The sequence below is a fragment of the Oncorhynchus clarkii genome, chromosome 5 (genome assembly GCF_045791955.1).
Source record: "Oncorhynchus clarkii lewisi isolate Uvic-CL-2024 chromosome 5, UVic_Ocla_1.0, whole genome shotgun sequence".
Classification (NCBI taxonomy): Eukaryota; Metazoa; Chordata; class Actinopteri; order Salmoniformes; family Salmonidae; genus Oncorhynchus; species Oncorhynchus clarkii.
Genome location: NC_092151.1, coordinates 84169719 through 84190835, shown reverse-complemented (window position 1 = coordinate 84190835; position 21117 = coordinate 84169719). Strand labels below are relative to the sequence as shown.

Sequence of the window (21117 nt, the reverse complement as noted above, 5' to 3'; positions counted from 1 at the left end):
TGGTGCTGTTGTAGCATATGGCTAGGATAACCACTTGGCCTATGTTTTAAAGCAAAATGTGATTTTTCATTATCACCATTGTTGAAAGAAAGTGCTTTACATTATGTGATTTCTATTTGCTTGATGAAATATAATAAAAACTGCAATCCCCAGTGTTTGTTGACTATATAAAATACTAGGCATATGTTGCTTTAGCTGATGTAGCCTATAGTAGCTATTTACAGAGAGTCTGTTGAGCATATTGTTTTACAGTAGCCTAGTTGTTATCAGTGGAGGCTGCTGAGGGGAGGACGGCTCATAATAATGGCTGGAATGAAGTCAATGGAATGGCATCAACCACATGGAAACCACTTGTTTGATACCATTCCATTGACTCCATTACAGGCATTATTATTACTACCCTCAGCAGCCTCCACTTGTTGTTATGTAAGATTGTTCTCCAAATCAAATCCCAATCCATTCCCACCTCAAGCTCCATGCCGTGGTTTTTCTCCCGCTCCTCCTACTTTCACCCCCATTGTGATTCTCCGGCTCACACTTTGCTGGAGTTGGTGCGGGGTGAGCAGGATAAAAAAAAAAAAAACAGCTATAGGTGCTTTCACGGATTTTATTTTCCTGCCTTCAATGATTCCCGAATATGCATTGATGTCGCCGTTTAAAATCGAGGGAGTTTGTCTTGAAAGGAGGTCCAGGTTTAGCGACGACGTTGCGAAGTTGTTCCCTTGAAGTTTTCCCCCAAGGGCTGCAAAGCGAATTCCCTGTTTACTATTCAACTACCCCAGCCACCATGGCGAGGCGGGTAGGGGGAGAAGGATCCGTGATTTTAACACAAATTCCATACACGAATTGGAGTAAGCAGTCGAGACTCCACTGGTATGACTTCATGGCGGTTTCTTGGAGCTGTATGGCAGTCATGTCGCTTCTATGTTGTGGGGTTTGTGGTGCCGAAACGGAGTTCTCGATCTTGGAGGAGGCACAAGTTTTAGCCGTTCAAATGAAAAAACTGTCCTCGCAGGAGCTTGGAGTCTTCAACATGCAGGTAACAAAACTGTTCAAATGTTCTGTTTCGATTTTAACATTCGATACAATTATTATTTTATTTTTTTCATGAATTGGTTCTGTTGCGATCTACAATCACTAGCTACAGCTACTAATTATGTCACATTGTTGCAGTTCTGTACTAGTGTAACTTTGTGGTCAGAAATGTAACAAATGTTCTATTAAACTAGCTACATCAATTACAACAACCACGTTCTTTGTAGCTATTCACGTTACATATTTGCCATTCTTGAAAGGCGCTCTTTGAAGTCGTATGCGGATGACAAAATGTTGCAGTGTGACAAGGGAAACACACTTTTCAAGGCACTTCGATACCGACGTTACTTTTTCGTAGCAGGTTAGAATATTTTAACAGCACCTTGAGATAGTTGGTGTGTTGTCACACTTTATCAGGAACTGCATCACCTAGAAGTCCTAGAGGAAGGATGTTAGATAAATTATTCTGATGATAACACTTTACCTGCAGCATTTCAGCGTTATCTTCTCAGGACCTTTTATATAGGCTTTATGGTGTCACAGTTATAACGTTTATAGTGTCAGATTTCTGTTACATTTATGAATTACCACAATTAGTGTGTGTGAATGGGGAGGTGAGAACTAAACGCACTTCATTCACATCCCCTCCTCTCACCACACCACTGCTCCTATTTTAGGTGAAATTATTTGCTGTTATTTTGACGAAAACAGAAGTCTGCCATGATTTTACTATTTGGCTTAGTGCGATGTGGATAGTACAAAATGATCTCGGTTGTTTCTAATAGCTGAACATTTTAAATGATTGATTACAGAATTAGTGCCTTCCTTTTTCGGTGACATTTTTTTGTCTTTGTGGGTACATTGTAGAAAACCGCTAAATGCACACAATTATCATATTTTAATTGTCCTGATTGATTTTCGGAACACTGTTTGTCGTGCTAGTTTAAAGGGGGGTCTGGCCATGGCCAACAAATGGCGAACAGTGCAGTGATGGTGGAAGGGGGTTGCTTCACACTTCAGAGGCAGGGCTCACAGTGATGATCAGTAGGGGGCCCAGTCCAAATGGTGTTTCATCTTTCCACTACCCTTCATCCTACCACTGTGACCTGGCTTTCAGGCCTGCTGTGATCCCTGGGGCCTTCTTTGTTTCCTTTCTCTTTTCATTTCCTGTGAAGAACATTGGGGTCTTTTTTTCCTGTGAAGAACGTTGGAATCTTTTTTTCCTGTGAAGGACATTAGGATATTTTTTTCCTGTGAAGAACGTTGGGATCTTTTTTTTCTCCCTGTGAAGGAAATTGGGATCTTTTTTCTCCCTGTGAAGGACATTGGGATCCTTTTTTCTCCCTGTGAAGGACATTGGGATCCTTTTTTCTCCCTGTGAAGGACATTGGGATCTTTTTTTCTCCCTGTGAAGGACATTGGGATCTTTTCCCCCCCGTGAAGGACATTGGGATCTTTTCCCCCTGTGAAGGACATTGGGATCTTTTTTTCCCTGTGAAGCACATTGGGATCTTTTCTTTCCTGTGAAGAACATTGGGTCTTTTTTTTCCTGTGAAGGACATTGGGATCTTTTTTCTCCCGTGAAGGACATTGGGATCTTTTCTTTCCTGTGAAGAACATTGGGATCTTTTCTTTCCTGTGAAGAACATTGATCTTTTTTTTCCTGTGAAGAACATTGGATCTTTTTTTCCCTGTGAAGGACATTGGGATCTTTTCTTTCCTGTGAAGAACATTGATCCTTTTTTTCCTGTGAAGAACATTGGGATCTTTTCTTTCCTGTGAAGAACATTGATCTTTTTTTTCCTGTGAAGAACATTGGATCTTTTTTTCCCTGTGAAGGACATTGGGATCTTTTCTTTCCTGTGAAGAACATTGATCCTTTTTTTCCTGTGAAGAACATTGGGTCTTTTTTTTCTGTGAAGAACATTGGGTCTTTTCTTTCCTGTGAAGGGCGTTGCATTCCATGTCTGAAATGTGTGTTATAAATAAAGCTTGATTTGATTCCCCCATCTTTGCTCTTTCTTGGTCTCTCTTTCTCTTCCTTTCAGTTTCTCTCTCTCGGTGTTGACCTCATGATACTATTATCCACCTTATTTTGGCCATTGATTTCTTCTAGTATTCATGCCTTGGCTGTGGTGTACTCTGAGTGTAATTTAATGAATGCCCATATTTATCAGTCTTCTGGTTTGTGTCTGTGGTTTCGGTTGGTTTCTGATTCATCTTACAAAATCATTAATGGCAAAAAAAAATGATTTTCAGCGTTTTCCTGTAAAACTGCAACATTCTAGGTTGATTGTCATGTTATTTTACAAGCTGTGAAAATGTAGCTGGGCTTTTAGCTGATTTAATTCAGGCATTGCATTGATATGAAGCTATATGTTTGGTCAGACCTCTTTGACCACAAAGTTATGCGTACTGTACCTGCCCATGTAAATAAGTGTAGAGATGTGGCTATGGCAGCTGATCTCCCTGCCCTAACACTGGTATGTGTGCTAGGCAGGGCCTGTTGCTCCATGGAAGTAGCCTAGCGGTTGAGAGCATTTGGGCCAGTAACTGAATGGTCACCTAGTCGGCCCTGGGATCCGAACCAGAAACCGATCTGTCGATGTGCCCTTGAGCAAGGCACTTAACCCTAATTGTTCCTGTAAGTCACTCTGGATAAGAGTGTCTGCTAAATGGCAAAAAATAATAATAAATAAATAAATAATACTAATAATATGAAGACAAAAGAACTGTCTCTACTACTAAAGCTAGACTAGGCTGGGAATGTGTCCATACTGGGATTATACTGAAGTGCTCTGACCCAATCCTGAATACACAGTGAATTATACAGGAGGAAGTAATACACAATGAATTTAAAGAGACAGATACATTTGTCATAATTCCTGTTTGCATGATATCGTTTCTTGCCGGGATTACATTTTCATCCATTTTTGTTGGTCTTTCTATAATCAACCAAACCTCACATTGTCCTCTGCCCATGTAAATAAGTGTAAATCTGGTCTTATTTGTAATATGATGTGTGCCACTGCCCTGTCATGGTCTCTTGAGTCAGTGGGTTAAATTGATACAATCTGTCAGTGACTTCAATTATCAAGGGAGCCTGGTTACACAGACAAACCCTATGTTCTCAATCGCGTTTGTAACGTAATGCGTGGATAATCAAGTGCTTCTGTAGAGAGGAGATGAGCTTTGGTGCTGAGTGAGCAGGCCTACCGCTGCAGGCCTCTACGCTGACATTTCTTACATCTGCTCCTAAGTGGAAAAATGTAGGAGCACATTAAGATACTTCAAATATTCTAGGTATTAATGATAATAATTGCCAGCAATTACAAAATATATATATATATATATATATATATATATATTTTTTTTTTACAAGGGGGCATTGGTGGTCCCGAATTAAAATTCCAGGTAGCACAGTCAAATATTTAGGAGCATATGTGACCAAAATGGTAGCACTGTAGAGCTCTGCCCGGAATGCATTTTTAGAACAACCTTCAAAGGTTGAAATTGTTCTAATTTTAGAGACATAATTTTTCCCCTAATTTGCAGTGGAGTTAAACACTGATGGTCTTTATTGTATTTTCTCAACTGTTGAGACACAGCAACCCAGGCCTATGTAGCCTTTAACAGTTAGGCCTAGCCAAATAAGCGGAGCATAGGGGGACTGCGTTACAGACAGCATAGCCGCAGCTAAGAGAAATCAGATGCTCGTCACTCACTCTCTGTGTAAGTACAGTTTTCCCAGAGAGCATGTATTTGCCTTCTATTTCCCCTGATCAATATGTTGATTCTCCAACTGAAAGGTGGGGCTACTTCCTATAATCACAGGAAGGGGGAAGCAGGGGGTTGTGGTGCTTGTGGTTTGTTTTGGCGTTGGCTCGTCCAGAATCCTGTCCAGTCCTCCTAATTTAATAATTATGTGTGGGGGGTGCGGAACCTGTGAAGTATCCCCAGGAAAGAATCTTTAGGTCCTGATCTTTAGGGTTGGGTCCTGTCCAAGTCCAACAGTTGTTGAGAGTGTATGAGACTGTTTCCTTCTCCCTGGCTGCTCTTTCTTGTCGTGGTTTTACTTCTGACTAGACAAGCTCGGTTACACCTCTCTTCACACTTCTCTCTTTTCTTTTCACCTATCTTAGTGGTCAAAATGCAGCCCATAAGAGAAGATAATACAATCTGAATTCCTGATGTTCCTCTGCAGAGCAGCTTCAAAGTGCCTGTGCTGCATTGGCTATGGTGCTCTTGTAATACCCAGCAGACCCACAGCCAGTGCTGGATCTAGCTTACATGTGATGCCCTGGTGTTTTGCTAGTTATTAGGACAACCTATCTCTGTGTGTGAGGAGAAAAACACACATGGCTTCCAATTATGACATATTTATTTTCAAAATTGCAATGTAGTAGATGATGTAGAAAATTCCCCCCCAAAACTGCAGCTCACAACGGTAGCCTGGTCCTGTGGCGAATGTGTCTCCTTGGTTCTGGTCTCTTCACAGACAGTGTCTAGGTGGGACCCATCTCTCACGGTGAGGAGCCCTATTAAGAAAACCTCTATGAAATCAGCCAGACGGTTAACATCCATAGACCTCCATCCATCACACTTAGCCTTGCTGGTGGGATGAGGCTGGGGAGAGGGGCTCTCTGGAGTGGCTGGGTCTCTGTGGTGGGCCTCTGAGCGAAGTTATCAAAAATCAACCCCCTCCTGGCCCCCCGGCTATAGGCCTACTCTCTCCCACCACTCACCAGCACATGTTTCTCTGACATGAGGAGCTGCTACTCTTTTGTTCTGAGGCCTGAACTCCCACTGACCTGGCCTCTTTAAAGTTGTGTTCTTTTTTCTGTTCCGGAATGGTTCTAGAACATTATGTGGTGTTCCAGAAGTCTAGGAGTAAAGATGTTGAGGTATTCTCAGAGTTAACCACACATGCATCCCATTACTCTGTGCTTTGTGTTCTGAACTCATGATCTGCCTCTTCAGATGATGTGCTCTCTGTCATTGTACAGAGTTGGTTTTCCATCAAATTATATTTTCATTCATGTTTGAGTTGATGCACATGCCTATTAACATTTTTTAGGCAGTTTACTTTGCAATTCCACAAAGTTTCTTTGGATTTGTTTTATCTCTATTCGTAATGAAGTGAAATGACCCTGTGGGTTTTAGGACCAGGAAGCAGCCTCGTTTGCTTATTGGAACACTTTAAGATGTGTGTAAAAATGTTGGGCGTGTCCATAAAAATCTAGTGAAATAAATCAAATCACCGAATATATTACCGTGAAATGCTTACTTACAACCCCTTAACCATCAATACAGTTCAATAAATAAAGTTAAGAAAATATTTACTAAATAAAGTTTAAAAAAACCCACAATAAGATCAAAAAGTAACACAGAAATGACATAACAATAATGAGCCTATATACAGGGGGTACAGGTACTGAGTCAATGTGTGGAGGAACAGGTTAATTGAGGTAATTTGTACATGTAGGTAGGGATAAAGTGACTATGTATAGATAATAAACAGCGAGTAGCAGCAGTGTAAAAACTAGGGATGCATGATATATCGGTGAACATATCGGAATCGGCCGATATTAGATAAAAAAATGCCAACATCGGTATCAGCCCGATGTCTAGTTTAACGCGGATGTTAAAAACAGATGTCAAAGCTACATTGCATACCTATATAACGTAGGTACATGACGTAATGATGCCACGTTAAATTTTGCACTACACATGCAACACAGCATTCCTAACCTAGCCCACAATGTCTGCTGTGTGGATCGAGCAGTCAACAAGTCAAGTCTTTTGAAAGAGTAAGAACATTTCAGCGAGACAACTCAAAGGCGAAATCCATTAAAGCCACGATAATGGAATCCATGTTGCCCTACTGTAGTTACACAGTAATAGCGTCACTTCTATTAACTTCACGACATACATACTATGGAACTCTGTTTGGGTGTTTGTGTGTCAAAAAAGATACAGTAGCACTGTCAAAGCTGTACAAAAAAAGTCTGCAAACACCTGCCACAAACGGTAATAAAGCATAATTTGTTTGACCGCAACTTCTGTGGTAGCCAGCTTTAGCTTGGTACCTTGCTAGCACCAATACAACTGGCCTGAAAACAATGACTAGTAGAAACTGCAGTCATTTTCGTTATTCTTTGCAATGATTTAGGAATCCTTGTAAGTATTAGCTAGGTTCACCGATATATCATGCATCCCTAGTTTTTACACTGCTGCTACTCACTGTTTATTATCTATACATAGTCACTTTATCCCTACCTACATGTACAAATTACCTCAATTAACCTGTTCCTCCACACATTGACTCAGTACCTGTACCCCCTGTATATAGGCTCATTATTGTCATGTAATTTCCGTGTTACACACCCCACCACCTTCCCCTGGCCTGCACCACACCCCACCACCTCCCCCTGGCCTGCACCACCTCCCTCTGGCCTGCACCACACCCCACCACCTCCCCCTGGCCTGCACCACCTCCCCCTGGCCTGCACCACCTTCCCCTGGCCTGCACCACCTTCCCCTGGCCTGCACCACACCCCACCACCTCCCCCTGTTCCGCACCACACCCCACCACCTCCCCCTGTTCCGCACCACACCCCACCACCTCCCCCTGGCCTACACCACATCCCACCTCCCCCTGGCCTGCACCACACCCCACCACCTCCCCCTGTTCTGCACCACACCCCACCACCTCCCCCTGGCCTGCACCACACCCCACCACCTTCTCCCCTCACCCCACCGCCCCTGGCCCGGCCAAGGCCAGGAATGAACGATACGATCTCCTTTCCTTCCCTCCTGGGCTGACTGGCCTGGTCCAGCTGTTGGTTTTCAAACAGTTTGTACACTACAGCGTGGTAGACCGAGATCATTTATCTATTCCCGTTCCTGCCGCCCCTGGGTTAGGGCCGCCCCTGGGTTAGGACCGCCCCTGGGTTAGGGCCGCCCCTGGGTTAGGGCCGCCCCTGGGTTAGGGCCGGGCCGCCCCTGGGTTAGGGTTAGGGCCGCCCCTGGGTTAGGGCCGCCCCTGGGTTAGGGCCACCCCTTGGATGCCATGCTGGAGTTAACAATCAGGAGGGAATGTTCCTCTGCAACTAGGCCTATCTCATCTAAATAGAAAAACTTTGGGCTATATTTCCGTTTTTCCTTAGTCTTAGAATAGGCTTTTTTCCTCCTCACTTCCTTGAAGTTCCCTCCTCTAATCAGTACCATCAAAGATGGTTATGTGGACTTCAGGTGACCAGTAGCAAGAGATGGTCAAACCCAGTTAGCTATTCACTGGTTAATTGAGTGTCTGAAGCCCCTGTTCCTCAATGAGAGACCAATGGCCCTTAGTTTCCTCTCAAATGGCTTTATTATTAAACAGGAGCCGTGATTAGCTGGCATTTATTTCATCAGTTCAACACACGCAGACACCTGAAGAAAAGGATCCGTGTGTGTCTGGGATCCCTGTGTGTTGATCCCTGCAGGGCTGATCCCTGCAGGGCTGCCCAGGACAGCAAGGCCTCTCCACACCTGCTCTTCACTCAGCACAAAGGACTGGGTGAAGATGAACTCAACTCCCGGGGAAGAAAGAGGAAGGTGGAAGGGACATTGAGGAGAGGTAGAGGCAGACTGCTGAGGGAAGTAGGGAATCATTGGCTACCCTTCCCACTTCTCCAGCCCGGCACTTTATCTTCTGAGATCTCCCCATCCCCCTCTTCTCTCTCCTGCTTTGCATTCCCAATGAGGGGAGCCCTCTCTTCTCTTCTCTCCTGCTTTGCATTCCCAATGAGCGGAGCCCCCTCTTCTCCTCTCTCTCCTGCTTTGCATTCCCAATGAGCGGAGCCCCCTCTTCTCCTCTCTCTCCTGCTTTGCATTCCCAATGAGGGGAGCCCTCTCTTCTCTTCTCTCTCCTGCTTTGCATTCCCAATGAGCGGAGCCCCCTCTTCTCTTCTCTCTCCTGCTTTGCATTCCCAATGAGGGGAGCCCCCTCTTCTCCTCTCTCTCCTGCTTTGCATTCCCAATGAGGGGAGCCCCCTCTTCTCTTCTCTCTCCTGCTTTGCATTCCCAATGAGGGGAGCCCCCTCTTCTCCTCTCTCTCCTGCTTTGCATTCCCAATGAGGGGAGCCCCCTCTTCCTCTCTCTCCTGCTTTGCATTCCCAATGAAGGGGGGAAGGGACGGATCAGTGGACTGGGCCGGGGTTTGCTCTGCTGGACTAACCAAAGCCCCCACACAACAATGCCCAGTGTGGCACAGAGCGGTCAGTGTGCTGCCAGCCTCACTCTTTGACTGGGGGTGAATAATAAGGCATATCCTAAAAGAGTTGTCCTCATCAGTCCACCTCCCTCACATGGCCCTCTGTGCAGGGGTCATTAGAGGTCAGCTCAGTTAGTCTAACTCCTATCCTCACAGCCATTCATAACAGCAGACACTCTAGAAGCTAACCCAGGTCACACAAAGACTTCTCATTGCACAGAAGAACAAAGTCCTCTGATAGACTAGCAATGTTCATAGACTAGTGCTTTCATAAAATAACTCTCACCTTTTTCATCAAGAAATTGTTCTTGACCTTTCTTTGAAGAGTATTGCCAGTGGAATGTATAAAGTCCTGTTGGCTGTATTTATACAGGAACTTGTGTGGTTGAAGATGAACTGGTAGGACGTCAGCCTCCAGGGAATGGAACTTGTGTGGTTGAAGATGAACTGGTAGGACGTCAGCCTCCAGGGAATGGAACTTGTGTGGTTGAAGATGAACTGGTAGGACGTCAGCCTCCAGGGAATGGAACTTGTGTGGTTGAAGATGAACTGGTAGGACGTCAGCCTCCAGGGAATGGAACTTATGTGGTTGAAGATGAACTGGTAGGACGTCAGCCTCCAGGGAATGGAACTTGTGTGGTTGAAGATGAACTGGTAGGACGTCAGCCTCCAGGGAATGGAACTTGTGTGGTTGAAGATGAACTGGTAGGACGTCAGCCTCCAGGGAATGGAACTTGTGTGGTTGAAGATGAACTGGTAGGACGTCAGCCTCCAGGGAATGGAACTTGTGTGGTTGAAGATGAACTGGTAGGACGTCAGCCTCCAGGGAATGGAACTTGTGTGGTTGAAGATGAACTGGTAGGACGTCAGCCTCCAGGGAATGGAACTTGTGTGGTTGAAGATGAACTGGTAGGACGTCAGCCTCCAGGGAATGGAACTTGTGTGGTTGAAGATGAACTGGTAGGACGTCAGCCGCCAGGGAATGGAACTTGTGTGGTTGAAGATGAACTGGTAGGACGTCAGCCTCCAGGGAATGGAACTTGTGTGGTTGAAGATGAACTGGTAGGACGTCAGCCTCCAGGGAATGGAACTTGTGTGGTTGAAGATGAACTGGTAGGACGTCAGCCTCCAGGGAATGGAACTTGTTCTCTGGTGTTGTAGTTTCCATCTGAATGGAGGAGAGTTCTCTCCCTGGTAGTTATGACACAGGATGTGGCTGAGCTATCCGTGAAGGTGTGTGTGTGTGTGTGTGTCTTGTATGTGTTTTCAGTGTCCTCAGGCCGAAAGTGTTTATAGTGGAAGTGACTGGGATGGTGTTCGGCCTAAGGAAAGGTGTTCACAGGGAAAGCCCATGATTCTTAGCCACAGGAAAATCACAAAATGAAGTGTGATTTCTCTCACTAGCAGAGAGACTAAGTGAGAGGAGGAAAAATAAAGATACTTTTTAATTTATTTATCAGTTATTTAACTAGGCAAGTCTGTTAAGAACAGTTTCTTATTTACAATGACGGCCTAAAAGAGAAACCCATTGTTAGAGTCCCAGTGCAGTCAAAATGTTGTTACCCAGAAAGGGTTTGATATTGATATATAAACTGTTGCATTGGGTCTGATTTAATAGGAACTCGGGTTTTTTTAAATGTATAAACAATAGATATACAAATTTGCTTGCATGCTACAGGAGGGACAAAAGGAATCGTGACAAAATATATTTTGGAGCCAAATCTCTTTTCGTGACCTGTTCCTCTGTTGGAGCTGTGGCACAGAAGAGGTGTGTGTGTGTGCCAACGGTCAAGACCGCGTCATTGGCTGTGCGTCGTGTGGCTGATTGAAAGTCATGAAGAGCCCGGCTGCAGAGCACGAACTACGCTGTCCCAAGAACTGGATAATTATTCAATAATTTACATTTTTGCCCAATCTTGCAATCTTATGAACCTTCTATACATTGTAGGTGAACCAGAATCTGGGCTTACAGGAGACATTCTCCTTTAAACTCAGGAAGCAGCCATTCACCATGCCATTCACCATGACATTCACCATGCCATTCACCATGCCATTCACCAGCTTTTCAAGCGTATCATTTCAAAATACTGTATTTTCAGTACATTCCAAAAGAATGTGGTTTTGTTGAGTAGCTATCATCATTACTGCCTTCCCGGCCCGTATGTACCTCCAGACAATGAAGTCACATGCCCGTCTGTACAGAATCTAAATATTGTTTTTGAGCAAGTGCAGGTGTGCCAAATTCACCTCTTCTGCACCTCATTATTGCCACCAGAAATCTGTATATAATGAGGAGATGCTCATGCCTCTGCTGGGAGTCTTCGTCCCAAAGGCGGGAGGGCAGGCGACAAGCTTAGGTCTAATATAAGCCCATAGAAACGCATTGGGCTTATTTTGGACATATTTTGGCGAGAGTGAAACCTCTCGCTTCGCCTCTTCTTCTCGGCTGCCATACACAGGCCTGCTGATCCAGCAACAGGAAAGGTCCTTGATCCCCCACCACAGTAAGGTCATATCAATCTGTTTCCCGGGCTACATGGAATGTAATATTTCATGTAAGTAGTTTAAGTAGACAATATAAGATGTTCTGACAGTGGTTGTATAGATAGGCTTTATTTAGTGTTTTAATGATATTACTAATATTGCAGGAGAGGTGGAATGGGCTCAAAAACAATATTTACATTCTTTCCAGACAAAGCATTGTTTCAGTTACACCTAACTTTTTATTTAGCCCTTAGTAGGAAGTACATACGGCCAGAACGTTTTTAGGTAATTCAAAAAACACTTTATCGTGAACTAGCGTGGGAGAAAGGCAGGTAGCCTGGTGGTTAGAGGCAGGTAGCCTGCTGGTTAGAGGCAGGTAGGAACCCACTGTTCCTAGGCAGTCATTGTAAATAAGAATGTGTTCTTAACTGACTTACCTAGTTAAATAAAGGTCAAATAAATATATATATATTTTTTATATATATATCAAATGGAGAGAAAATAAAGTGTGGCTAGTCAAATAAAATGAGTTTTGGCTGTATTGCCCAGATCATCTGATATTGGGACATTTTCTGACTGGACAATTTGTGCTGCTTTGGTGAAAATCTTATTTGCGCTGTCTACATTGTTTTCTTGCATTCTGTAAATAGTTTCTAACATATTTTTTGAATAGGTTTATGCAGGCTACAACAAAGGAGTAGGCCACTAGCATGGCATGGCTCTGCTGTGAGCTGCCTGTCAGCTCTGTACTGCCTGGTCCCAGTCAAGTTGAATAGGTTTATGCAGGCTACAACAAAGGAGTAGGCCACTAGGCATGGCTCTGCTGTGAGCTGCCTGTCAGCTCTGTACTGCCTGGTCCCAGTCAAGTTGAATAGGTTTATGCAGGCTACAACAAAGGAGTAGGCCACTAGGCATGGCTCTGCTGTGAGCTGCCTGTCAGCTCTGTACTGCGTGGTCCCAGTCAAGTTGAATAGGTTTATGCAGGCTACAACAAAGGAGTAGGCCACTAGGCATGGCTCTGCTGTGAGCTGCCTGTCAGCTCTGTACTGCGTGGTCCCAGTCAAGTTGAATAGGTTTATGCAGGCTACAACAAAGGAGTAGGCCACTAGGCATGGCTCTGCTGTGAGCTGCCTGTCAGCTCTGTACTGCGTGGTCCCAGTCAAGTTGAATAGGTTTATGCAGGCTACAACAAAGGAGTAGGCCACTAGGCATGGCTCTGCTGTGAGCTGCCTGTCAGCTCTGTACTGCGTGGTCCCAGTCAAGTTGAATAGGTTTATGCAGGCTACAACAAAGGAGTAGGCCACTAGGCATGGCTCTGCTGTGAGCTGCCTGTCAGCTCTGTACTGCCTGGTCCCAGTCAAGTTGAATTGGTTTTACATCATCTTACATCACCGTCGATGATTACTGTCAATCATCTTCCATAAACGATACCATCATAATATGGCTCAACCCTAGTAGGAACAAGTCTTTCTGTGGCTATATTGTTTTCTCCTGCCTGAGGGCGTCTTCAGTTTCAGTTGGTCTCACAGGTCCTGGAGAGGTTCCTGACTGGGAGGGAACTGATACACTACCCCCCCTAACCTCTTCCTCTCTCTATCCCCAACATCTTCCTCTCTCTCTCCCCAACATCTTCCTCTCTCTCTCCCCAACATCTTCCTCTCTCTCTCCCCAACATCTTCCTCTCTCTCTCTCTCTCGCTCTGCCTCTCTCTAACCCTTTGTATTACTCTCTCACTAATTGTGTGTGTGAGGCCCTGGACTGCATTCTCCGTCGGATCACTGGTTGTGGAGATGAATCAGGAAGTGACCATGGCTGATGTCTGAACTGACCCCTCGTCCGCTGCAGCACAAGGTTGTTGAGCAGATGAAAGGCGGGATGGTGCGCTTTTCTTTTTTTAGAAAGGAGAGTGAAAAAAGATCACACTAATTGGCAGACAGAGTAGTGTTGGGGCCTTGAGTGTGATAGGGAAGAGGACACACACACATACACACACAGCAGCTGTGTTTGGCTATCAGTGTCTCCAAGACCAGAGTGCTGTCTGCCAGGGACTGGGTCATGTTATCTGGATTGCTTGGTAATGCAACAGGAACATTAGCAGAGAGAGAGGGGAGCTGTGGGATTGCAGGTGGACTGAGAAGTGTGTGTGTTGTTAATGAGGTCTCTATCCTGCTGTTTTGGTTCATTGCAGTGTGAGGGACAGCCATATGGAGTATTCATACATGAGACTAGATGTCATATGTTTCCTGCATGAACAGAATAGTAGCACAGGCTTGCTCTCTCTCTCCCTCCCTCTGTTCCCTGTCTCTCTCCCTCCCTCTGTTCCCTGTCTCTCTCCCTCCCTCTGTTCCCTGTCTCTCTCTCTCCCTCCCTCTGTTCCCTGTCTCTCTCTCTCTCTCTCTCTCTCTCTCTCTCTCTCTCTCTCTCTCTCTCTCTGTCTCTCTCTCTCTCTCTCTCTCTCTCTCTCTCTCTCTCTCTCTCTCTGTCTCTCTGTCTCTCTCTCTGTCTCTCTCTCTCTCTGTCTCTCTCTCTCTCTGTCTCTCTCTCTCTCTCTCTGTCTCTCTCTCTCTCTCTCTGTCTCTCTCTCTGTCTCTCTCTCTCTGTCTCTCTCTCTCTCTCTCTGTCTCTCTCTCTCTGTCTCTCTCTGTCTCTCTCTCTCTCTCTCTGTCTCTCTCTCTCTCTCTCTCTCTGTCTCTCTCTCTCTCTCTCTCTGTCTCCCCTGTCTCTCTCTCTCTCTCCCCTGTCTCTCTCTCTCTCTCCCCTGTCTCTCTCTCTCTCTCCCCTGTCTCTCTCTCCCCTGTCTCTCTCTCTCTCTCCCCTGTCTCTCTCTCTCTCTCCCCTGTCTCTCTCTCTCTCTCCCCTGTCTCTCTCTCTCTCTCCCCTGTCTCTCTCTCTCTCTCCCCTGTCTCTCTCTCTCTCTCCCCTGTCTCTCTCTCTCTCTCCCCTGTCTCTCTCCCCTGTCTCTCTCTCTCCCCTGTCTCTCTCTCTCCCCTGTCTCTCTCTCTCCTCTGTCTCTCTCTCTCTCTCCCCTGTCTCTCTCTCTCTCTCCCCTGTCTCTCTCTCTCTCTCTCCCCTGTCTCTCTCTCTCTCTCCCCTGTCTCTCTCTCTCTCTCTCTCCCCTGTCTCTCTCTCTCTCTCCCCCTGTCTCTCTCTCTCTCTCTCTCTCTCCCCTGTCTCTCTCTCTCTCTCTCTCTCCCCTGTCTCTCTCTCTCTCTCCCCTGTCTCTCTCTCTCTCTCCCTCCCTCTGTTCCCTATCTCTCTCTCTCACCCTCCCTCTGTTCCCTGTCTCTGTCCTTCCTCTGTCTGTCCTTCCTTCCTCTGTCTCTGTCCTTCCTTCCTCTGTCTCTGTCCTTCGCCTGTCTTTCGTCTGTCTGTCTGTCTGTCCTTCCTTCGTCTGTCTGTCCTTCCTTCCCCTGTCTGTCTGTCCTTCCTTCCTCTGTCACTGTCCTTCGTCTGTCCTTTGTCTGTCTGTCTCTGTCTGTCCTTCCTTCCCCTGTCTGTCTGTCTGTCCTTCCTCTGTCTGTCCTTCCTCTGTCTGTCCTTCCTTCCTCTGTCTCTGTCCTTCCTGTCTCTGTCTGTCTGCCTGTCTGTCTGTCCTTCGTCTGTCTGTCTGTCCGTCTGTCCTCCCTTCCTCTGTCTCTGTCCTTCCTTCCTTCCTCTGTCTGTCTGTCCTTCGTCTGTCCGTCGTCTGTCCGTCGTCTGTCCGTCATGCTTTTCCTTCCTTCCTTCCTTCCTCTTGGTTTGGTGGAGACAGTTTACGGTCTCATTGGAAACAGTAGGGGGATTGGACCGGCATCCACTCCACATCCCTCGATGACCGGAGGGTGACTGATGTAGACTGCTGTCGTCCCAGACACTCCCCTTGCTGGGTTCGGTTGATAGAGTACCTCTCTCCCATCTCTGCTCAACCATGGCAGGGTGGATGGAGGTTGAGTGTATGCGTTCGTTGAGTGTTTTATGTGTTTTTTGGCATTGCGTTTTCATGAGGCATATGGGGGTCGAAGGCTCGCCACTCATCAAGCTTCTCTGAAGCTCTATTTCATGAATCTGCCAGTGTGTGTGTTTTGAGAGTATCTGTTTCACTGTGTATCAGTGTATCACCAACAGCAGTCACAGCCTAGTGACTGCATCATGAACAGGTCAGATGTCATAGAGTTGGCATGACCTGGGATGTTCTTGTAGCAATGTCTAAGGTCTACAAGTGATGTGTGTGTTTCCTTTATTTGCCTAGACTGGGCTGATGTTTTCCTTCCTTGCTCACCACAGTCCCTCTCCTTTCCCCTTAGCACCCTCGCTAGCCAACACAAATCATGTCTTGACAGTGTGCTAGCTAGGCTGTACTAGGCTAAAATCCAACTAGGGCATCCAGCAGTGCCAGATCATGAAATGCTATGTTAGGCTATCGTAGTCCAGGGTATGCTATGCTGGGCTATCGTAGGCCAGGGAATGCTGTGCTAGGCTATCGTAGGCCAAGGAATGCTATGCTAGGCTATCGTAGGCCAAGGAATGCTATGCTAGGCTATCGTAGGTCAGGGAATGCTGGCCTACTATGCTAATCTATGGATGGGGAATGTCTTGCAGGCTAAGTCACAGATGGTTTAGTGTTTGCAATGCAAGCACAAGTGTTACGAAGCAGCAATGCTCCTCTGTAGGGTGGATCAACTCTTCTCGTAATCATCTGTGGCCATAACTCCATAACTGGCCTCACAGTGCGTGAGGGAGTCCTAAAGCACAAAGGCCCTGAAACTAGTGCCAGACATGATCTCACACCATCCACTGACACTGAAGGAGTAGGACCACCCCGACACCACTACTCACCTCTCTCTCTCTCTGTCTCTCTCTCTCTCTCTGTCTCTCTCTCCCTCTGTCTCTCAATTAAATTCAAGGGCTTTATTGGCATGGAAACATGTGTTAACATTGCCAAAGCAAGTGAGGTAGACAACATACAAAGTGAATATATAAAGTGAAAAACAACAAAAATGAACAGTAAACATTACACATACAGAGATTTCAAAACAGTAAAGACATTACAAATGTCATATTATATATATATATATACAGTGTTTTAACAATGTACAAATGGTTAAAGGACACAAGATAAATAAATAAGCATAAATATGGGTTGTATTTACAATGGTGTTTGTTCTTCACTGGTTGCCCTTTTCTCGTGCCAACAGGTCACAAATCTTGTTGCTGTGATGGCACACTGTGGAATTTCACCCAGTAGATATGGGAGTTTATTTATTTGTTTTCAAATTCTTTGTGGATCTGTGTAATCTAAGCTAAATATGTCTCTCTAATATGGTCATACATTGGGCAGGAGGTTAGGAAGTGCAGCTCAGTTTCCACCTCATTTTGTGGGCAGTGAGCACATAACCTGTCTTCTCTTGAGAGCCATGTCTGCCTACGGCGGCCTTTCTCAATAGCAAGGCTATGCTCACTGAGTCTGTACATTGTCAAAGCTTTCCTTAATTTTGGGTCAGTCACAGTGGTCAGGTATTCTGCCGCTGTGTACTCTCTGTGTAGTGCCAAATAGCATTCCAGTTTGCTGTTTTTTTGTTAATTCTTTCCAATGTGTCAAGTAATTATATTTTTGTTTTCTCATGATTTGGTTGGGTCTAATTGTGCTGTTGTCCTGGGGCTCTGTAGGGTGTGTTTGTGTTTGTGAACAGAGCTCCAGGACCAGCTTGCTTAGGGGACTCTTCTCCAGGTTCATCTCTCTGTAGGTGATGGCTTTGTTATGGAAGGTTTGTGAATCGCTTCCTTTTAGGTGGTTGTAGAATTTAACGGCTCTTTTCTGGATTTTGATAATTATTGGGTATCGGCCTAATTCTGCTCTGCATGCATTATTTGGTGTTCTACGTTGTACACGGAGGATATTTTTGCAGAATTCTGCGTGCAGAGTCTCAATTTGGTGTTTGTCCCATTTTGTGGTCTTGGTTGGTGAGCGGACCCCAGACCTCACAACCATAAAGGGCAATGGGCTCTATGACTGATTCAAGTATTTTTAGCCAAATCCTAATTGGTATGTTGAAATTTATGTTCCTTTTGATGGCATAGAATGCCCTTCTTGCCTTGTCTCTCAGATCGTTCACAGCTTTGTGGAAGTTACCTGTGGCGCTGATGTTTAGGCCGAGGTATGTATAGTTTTTTGTGTGCTCTAGGGCAACAGTGTCTAGATGGAATTTGTATTTGTGGTCCTGGTGACTGGACCTTTTTTGGAACACCATTATTTTGGTCTTACTGAGATTTATTGTCAGGGCCCAGGTCTGACAGAATCTGTGCATAAGATCTAGGTGCTGCTGTAGGCCCTCCTTGGTTGGTGACAGAAGCACCAGATCATCAGCAAACAGCAGACATTTGACTTCGGATTCTAGCAGGGGGAGGCCGGGTGCTGCAGACTTTTCTAGTGCCCGCGCCAATTCGTTGATATATATGTTGAAGAGGGTGGGGCTTAAGCTGCATCCCTGTCTAACCCCACGACCCTGTGTGAAGAAATGTGTGTTTTTTGCCAATTTTAACCGCACACTTGTTGTTTGTGTACATGGATTTTATAATGTCGTATGTTTTACCCCCAACACCACTTTCCATCAGTTTGTATAGCAGACCCTCATGCCAAATTGAGTCGAAGGCTTTTTTGAAATCAACAAATTTGAGAAGACTTTGCCTTTGTTTTGGTTTGTTTGGTTGTCAATTAGGGTGTGCAGGGTGAATACATGGTCTGTTGTACGGTAATTTGGTAAAAAGCCAATTTGACATTTGCTCAGTACATTGTTTTCATTGAGGAAATGTACGAGTCTGCTGTTAATGATAATGCAGAGGATTTTCCCAAGGTTACTGTTGACACATATTCCACGGTAGTTATTGGGGTCAAATTTGTCTCCACTTTTTGTGGATTGGGGTGATCAGTCCTTGGTTCCAAATATTGGGAAGATGCCAGAGCTAAGGATGATGTTAAAGAGTTTTAGTATAACCAATTGGAATTTGTTGTCTGTATATTTGATCATTTCATTGAGGATACCATCAACACCACAGGCCTTTTTGGGTTGGAGGGTTTTTATTTTGTCCTGTAACTCATACAATGTAATTGGAGAATCCAGTGGGTTTTGGTAGTCTTTAATAGTTGATTCTAAGATCTGTATTTGATCATGTATATGTTTTTGCTCTTTATTCTTTGTTATAGAGCCAAAAAGATTGGAGAAGTGGTTTACCCATACATCTCCATTTTGGATAGATAATTCTTCGTGTTGTTGTTTGTTTAGTGTTTTCCAATTTTCCCAGAAGTGGTTAGAGTCTATGGATTCTTCAATTGCATTGAGCTGATTTCTGACATGCTGTTCCTTCTTTTTCCGTAGTGTATTTCTGTATTGTTTTAGTGATTCACCATAGTGAAGGCGTAGACTCAGGTTTTCCGGGTCTCTATGTTTTTGGTTGGACAGGTTTCTCAATTTCTTTCTTAGATTTTTGCATTCTTCATCAAACCATTTGTCATTATTGTTAATTTTCTTCGGTTTTCTATTTGAGATTTTTAGCTCTCTCTCTCTCTCTCTCGTTTCTCTCTGTCTCTGTGTCTTTCTTTGTGTCTCTCTTTGTCTCTCTGTGTCTCTCTCTGTGTCTCTCTCTGTGTCTCTCTCTGTGTCTCTCTCTGTGTCTCTCTCTGTCTCTCTCTGTGTCTCTCTCTGTGTCTCTCTCTGTGTCTCTCTCTGTGTCTCTCTCTGTCTCTCTCTCTGTCTCTCTCTCTGTCTCTCTCTGTGTCTCTCTCTGTGTCTCTCTGTCTCTCTGTCTCTCTCTCTGTCTGTCTCTCTCTCTGTCTCTCTCTCTGTCTCTCTCTGTGTGTCTGTCTCTCTCTCTGTTTCTCTCTGTCTGTCTGTCTGTCTCTCTCTCTCTGTCTCTCTCTCTCTGTCTCTCTCTCTCTCTCTGTCTCTCTCTCTCTGTCTCTCTCTCTCTGTCTCTCTCTCTCTCTCTCTCTCTCTCTCTCTCTGTCTCTCTCTCTGTCTCTGTCTCTCTCTCTGTCTCTCTCTCTCTCTGTCTCTCTCTCTCTCTGTCTCTCTCTCTCTCTGTCTCTCTCTCTCTGTCTCTCTCTCTCTCTGTCTCTCTCTCTCTCTGTCTCTCTCTCTCTCTGTCTGTCTCTCTCTGTCTCTGTCTCTCTCTCTGTCTCTCTCTCTGTCTCCTCTGTCTTTATGATGGTGTCTGTTGCACTTCAGAAAGAGAGAGGACATGAGGCCAGAACGGTGCCGAAGTAGGAAGGCATATCTTTAGCGGTTGTTGATAGGGAAGGAGAGTTCTGTTAGCCTTGGCCTGTGATGTGGTTTGAGCCTGGCCGTTAACAAGCCTTCAGACACAGTGAGAGTGCTTTGTTACACTGCTTTTAAACACACTCTCTGGGAAATGTTCATCTGAATGACTCTATGTGGAAAAATCGCTTTCTTGTACAAAGTATGTTGAAAAGTTACATTTCCCACGTAGGCTGTATAGCAGGATTGATAGATGCCATTTCTGCTCTCTTTCGGCCTCTCATTCCTCCTCCGTCTCTTTCCCTCCATCCATCTTAAGCCACCTCTCATTCACCTCGAATACACATACTCTCTTTACAGTGAAGTATGAGATTGGTGTGTTATCAGGGTGTGACTCTGGTTGGCACTGCCAGGTCCCCTGGCTGGCTGGCATTGGCCCTAACTAGAGGCTGGACGAGGTCTTTTCTCTCCAGGAGTTGGGGGTGAGACACTGGGCGCAGGGCGCCCTAGCCTGGCAGGCCCTAGTCATTTGTGGGCCAAAGCGGGTTGGAGAGGGCAGTGAGGGTATAGTTAAATCAGGACCATGAGGTCCTGAGGTCAGTGGTGTCATGATGTTGGCCTGGGGGTGGGTTTATGACAGTCATAAAATACCCCTCCCCCCCCCCCCCCCCCCCCTTTCCTCTCTCTACCCTACTGATGTTACATTTGCAAAACCGTTGGTTAACATAGAGATTCTGGGAACATCAGAAGGTGGGGGGAAATGAACCATATTCTGGTAATCTGACCAGTAGAACATATGCGGTGGTATTTAATGAATATGATGTTAGTTCGGTTGTCATCTGAGACATTCTCATCAATGATAAGATTAACACAGGTTAGGAATGAACAGACAGAGTACCCCGTCTACCACACAACGACATTACTACAACGTATCAAATTGACCACCAGAGACATTCTTCGGTTTGGCAACACGGCCTTCCATCTACCACCAACCTACTGAAGCGCAGCTCAGAGTAAATATTTATTGCATTTTCCTTTTGTGTTCTGCCCGCTAGGGATGTTTTCCTTTATGACGTAATTTGTAATCAAGTTATGATTTAATTATGTGTA

General features: G+C 45.2%; 1 protein-coding gene across 2 annotated transcripts in view; it reads left to right on the top strand.

The window, feature by feature from the left end:
* Positions 1 to 533: 533 nt before the first annotated feature.
* LOC139409477 (cache domain containing 1) overlaps positions 534 to 21117 on the top strand; it is a 132658-nt gene continuing 112074 nt past the window's right edge. The window contains exon 1 of one of the 2 annotated variants that reach the window (XM_071154672.1): positions 534 to 1039. In XM_071154672.1, the coding sequence (XP_071010773.1) occupies positions 788 to 1039 (252 nt within the window). In that variant the 5' untranslated portion in view covers positions 534 to 787. The remainder of the gene's footprint in view (positions 1040 to 21117) is intronic. The other variant, XM_071154671.1, reaches the window with a different exon arrangement.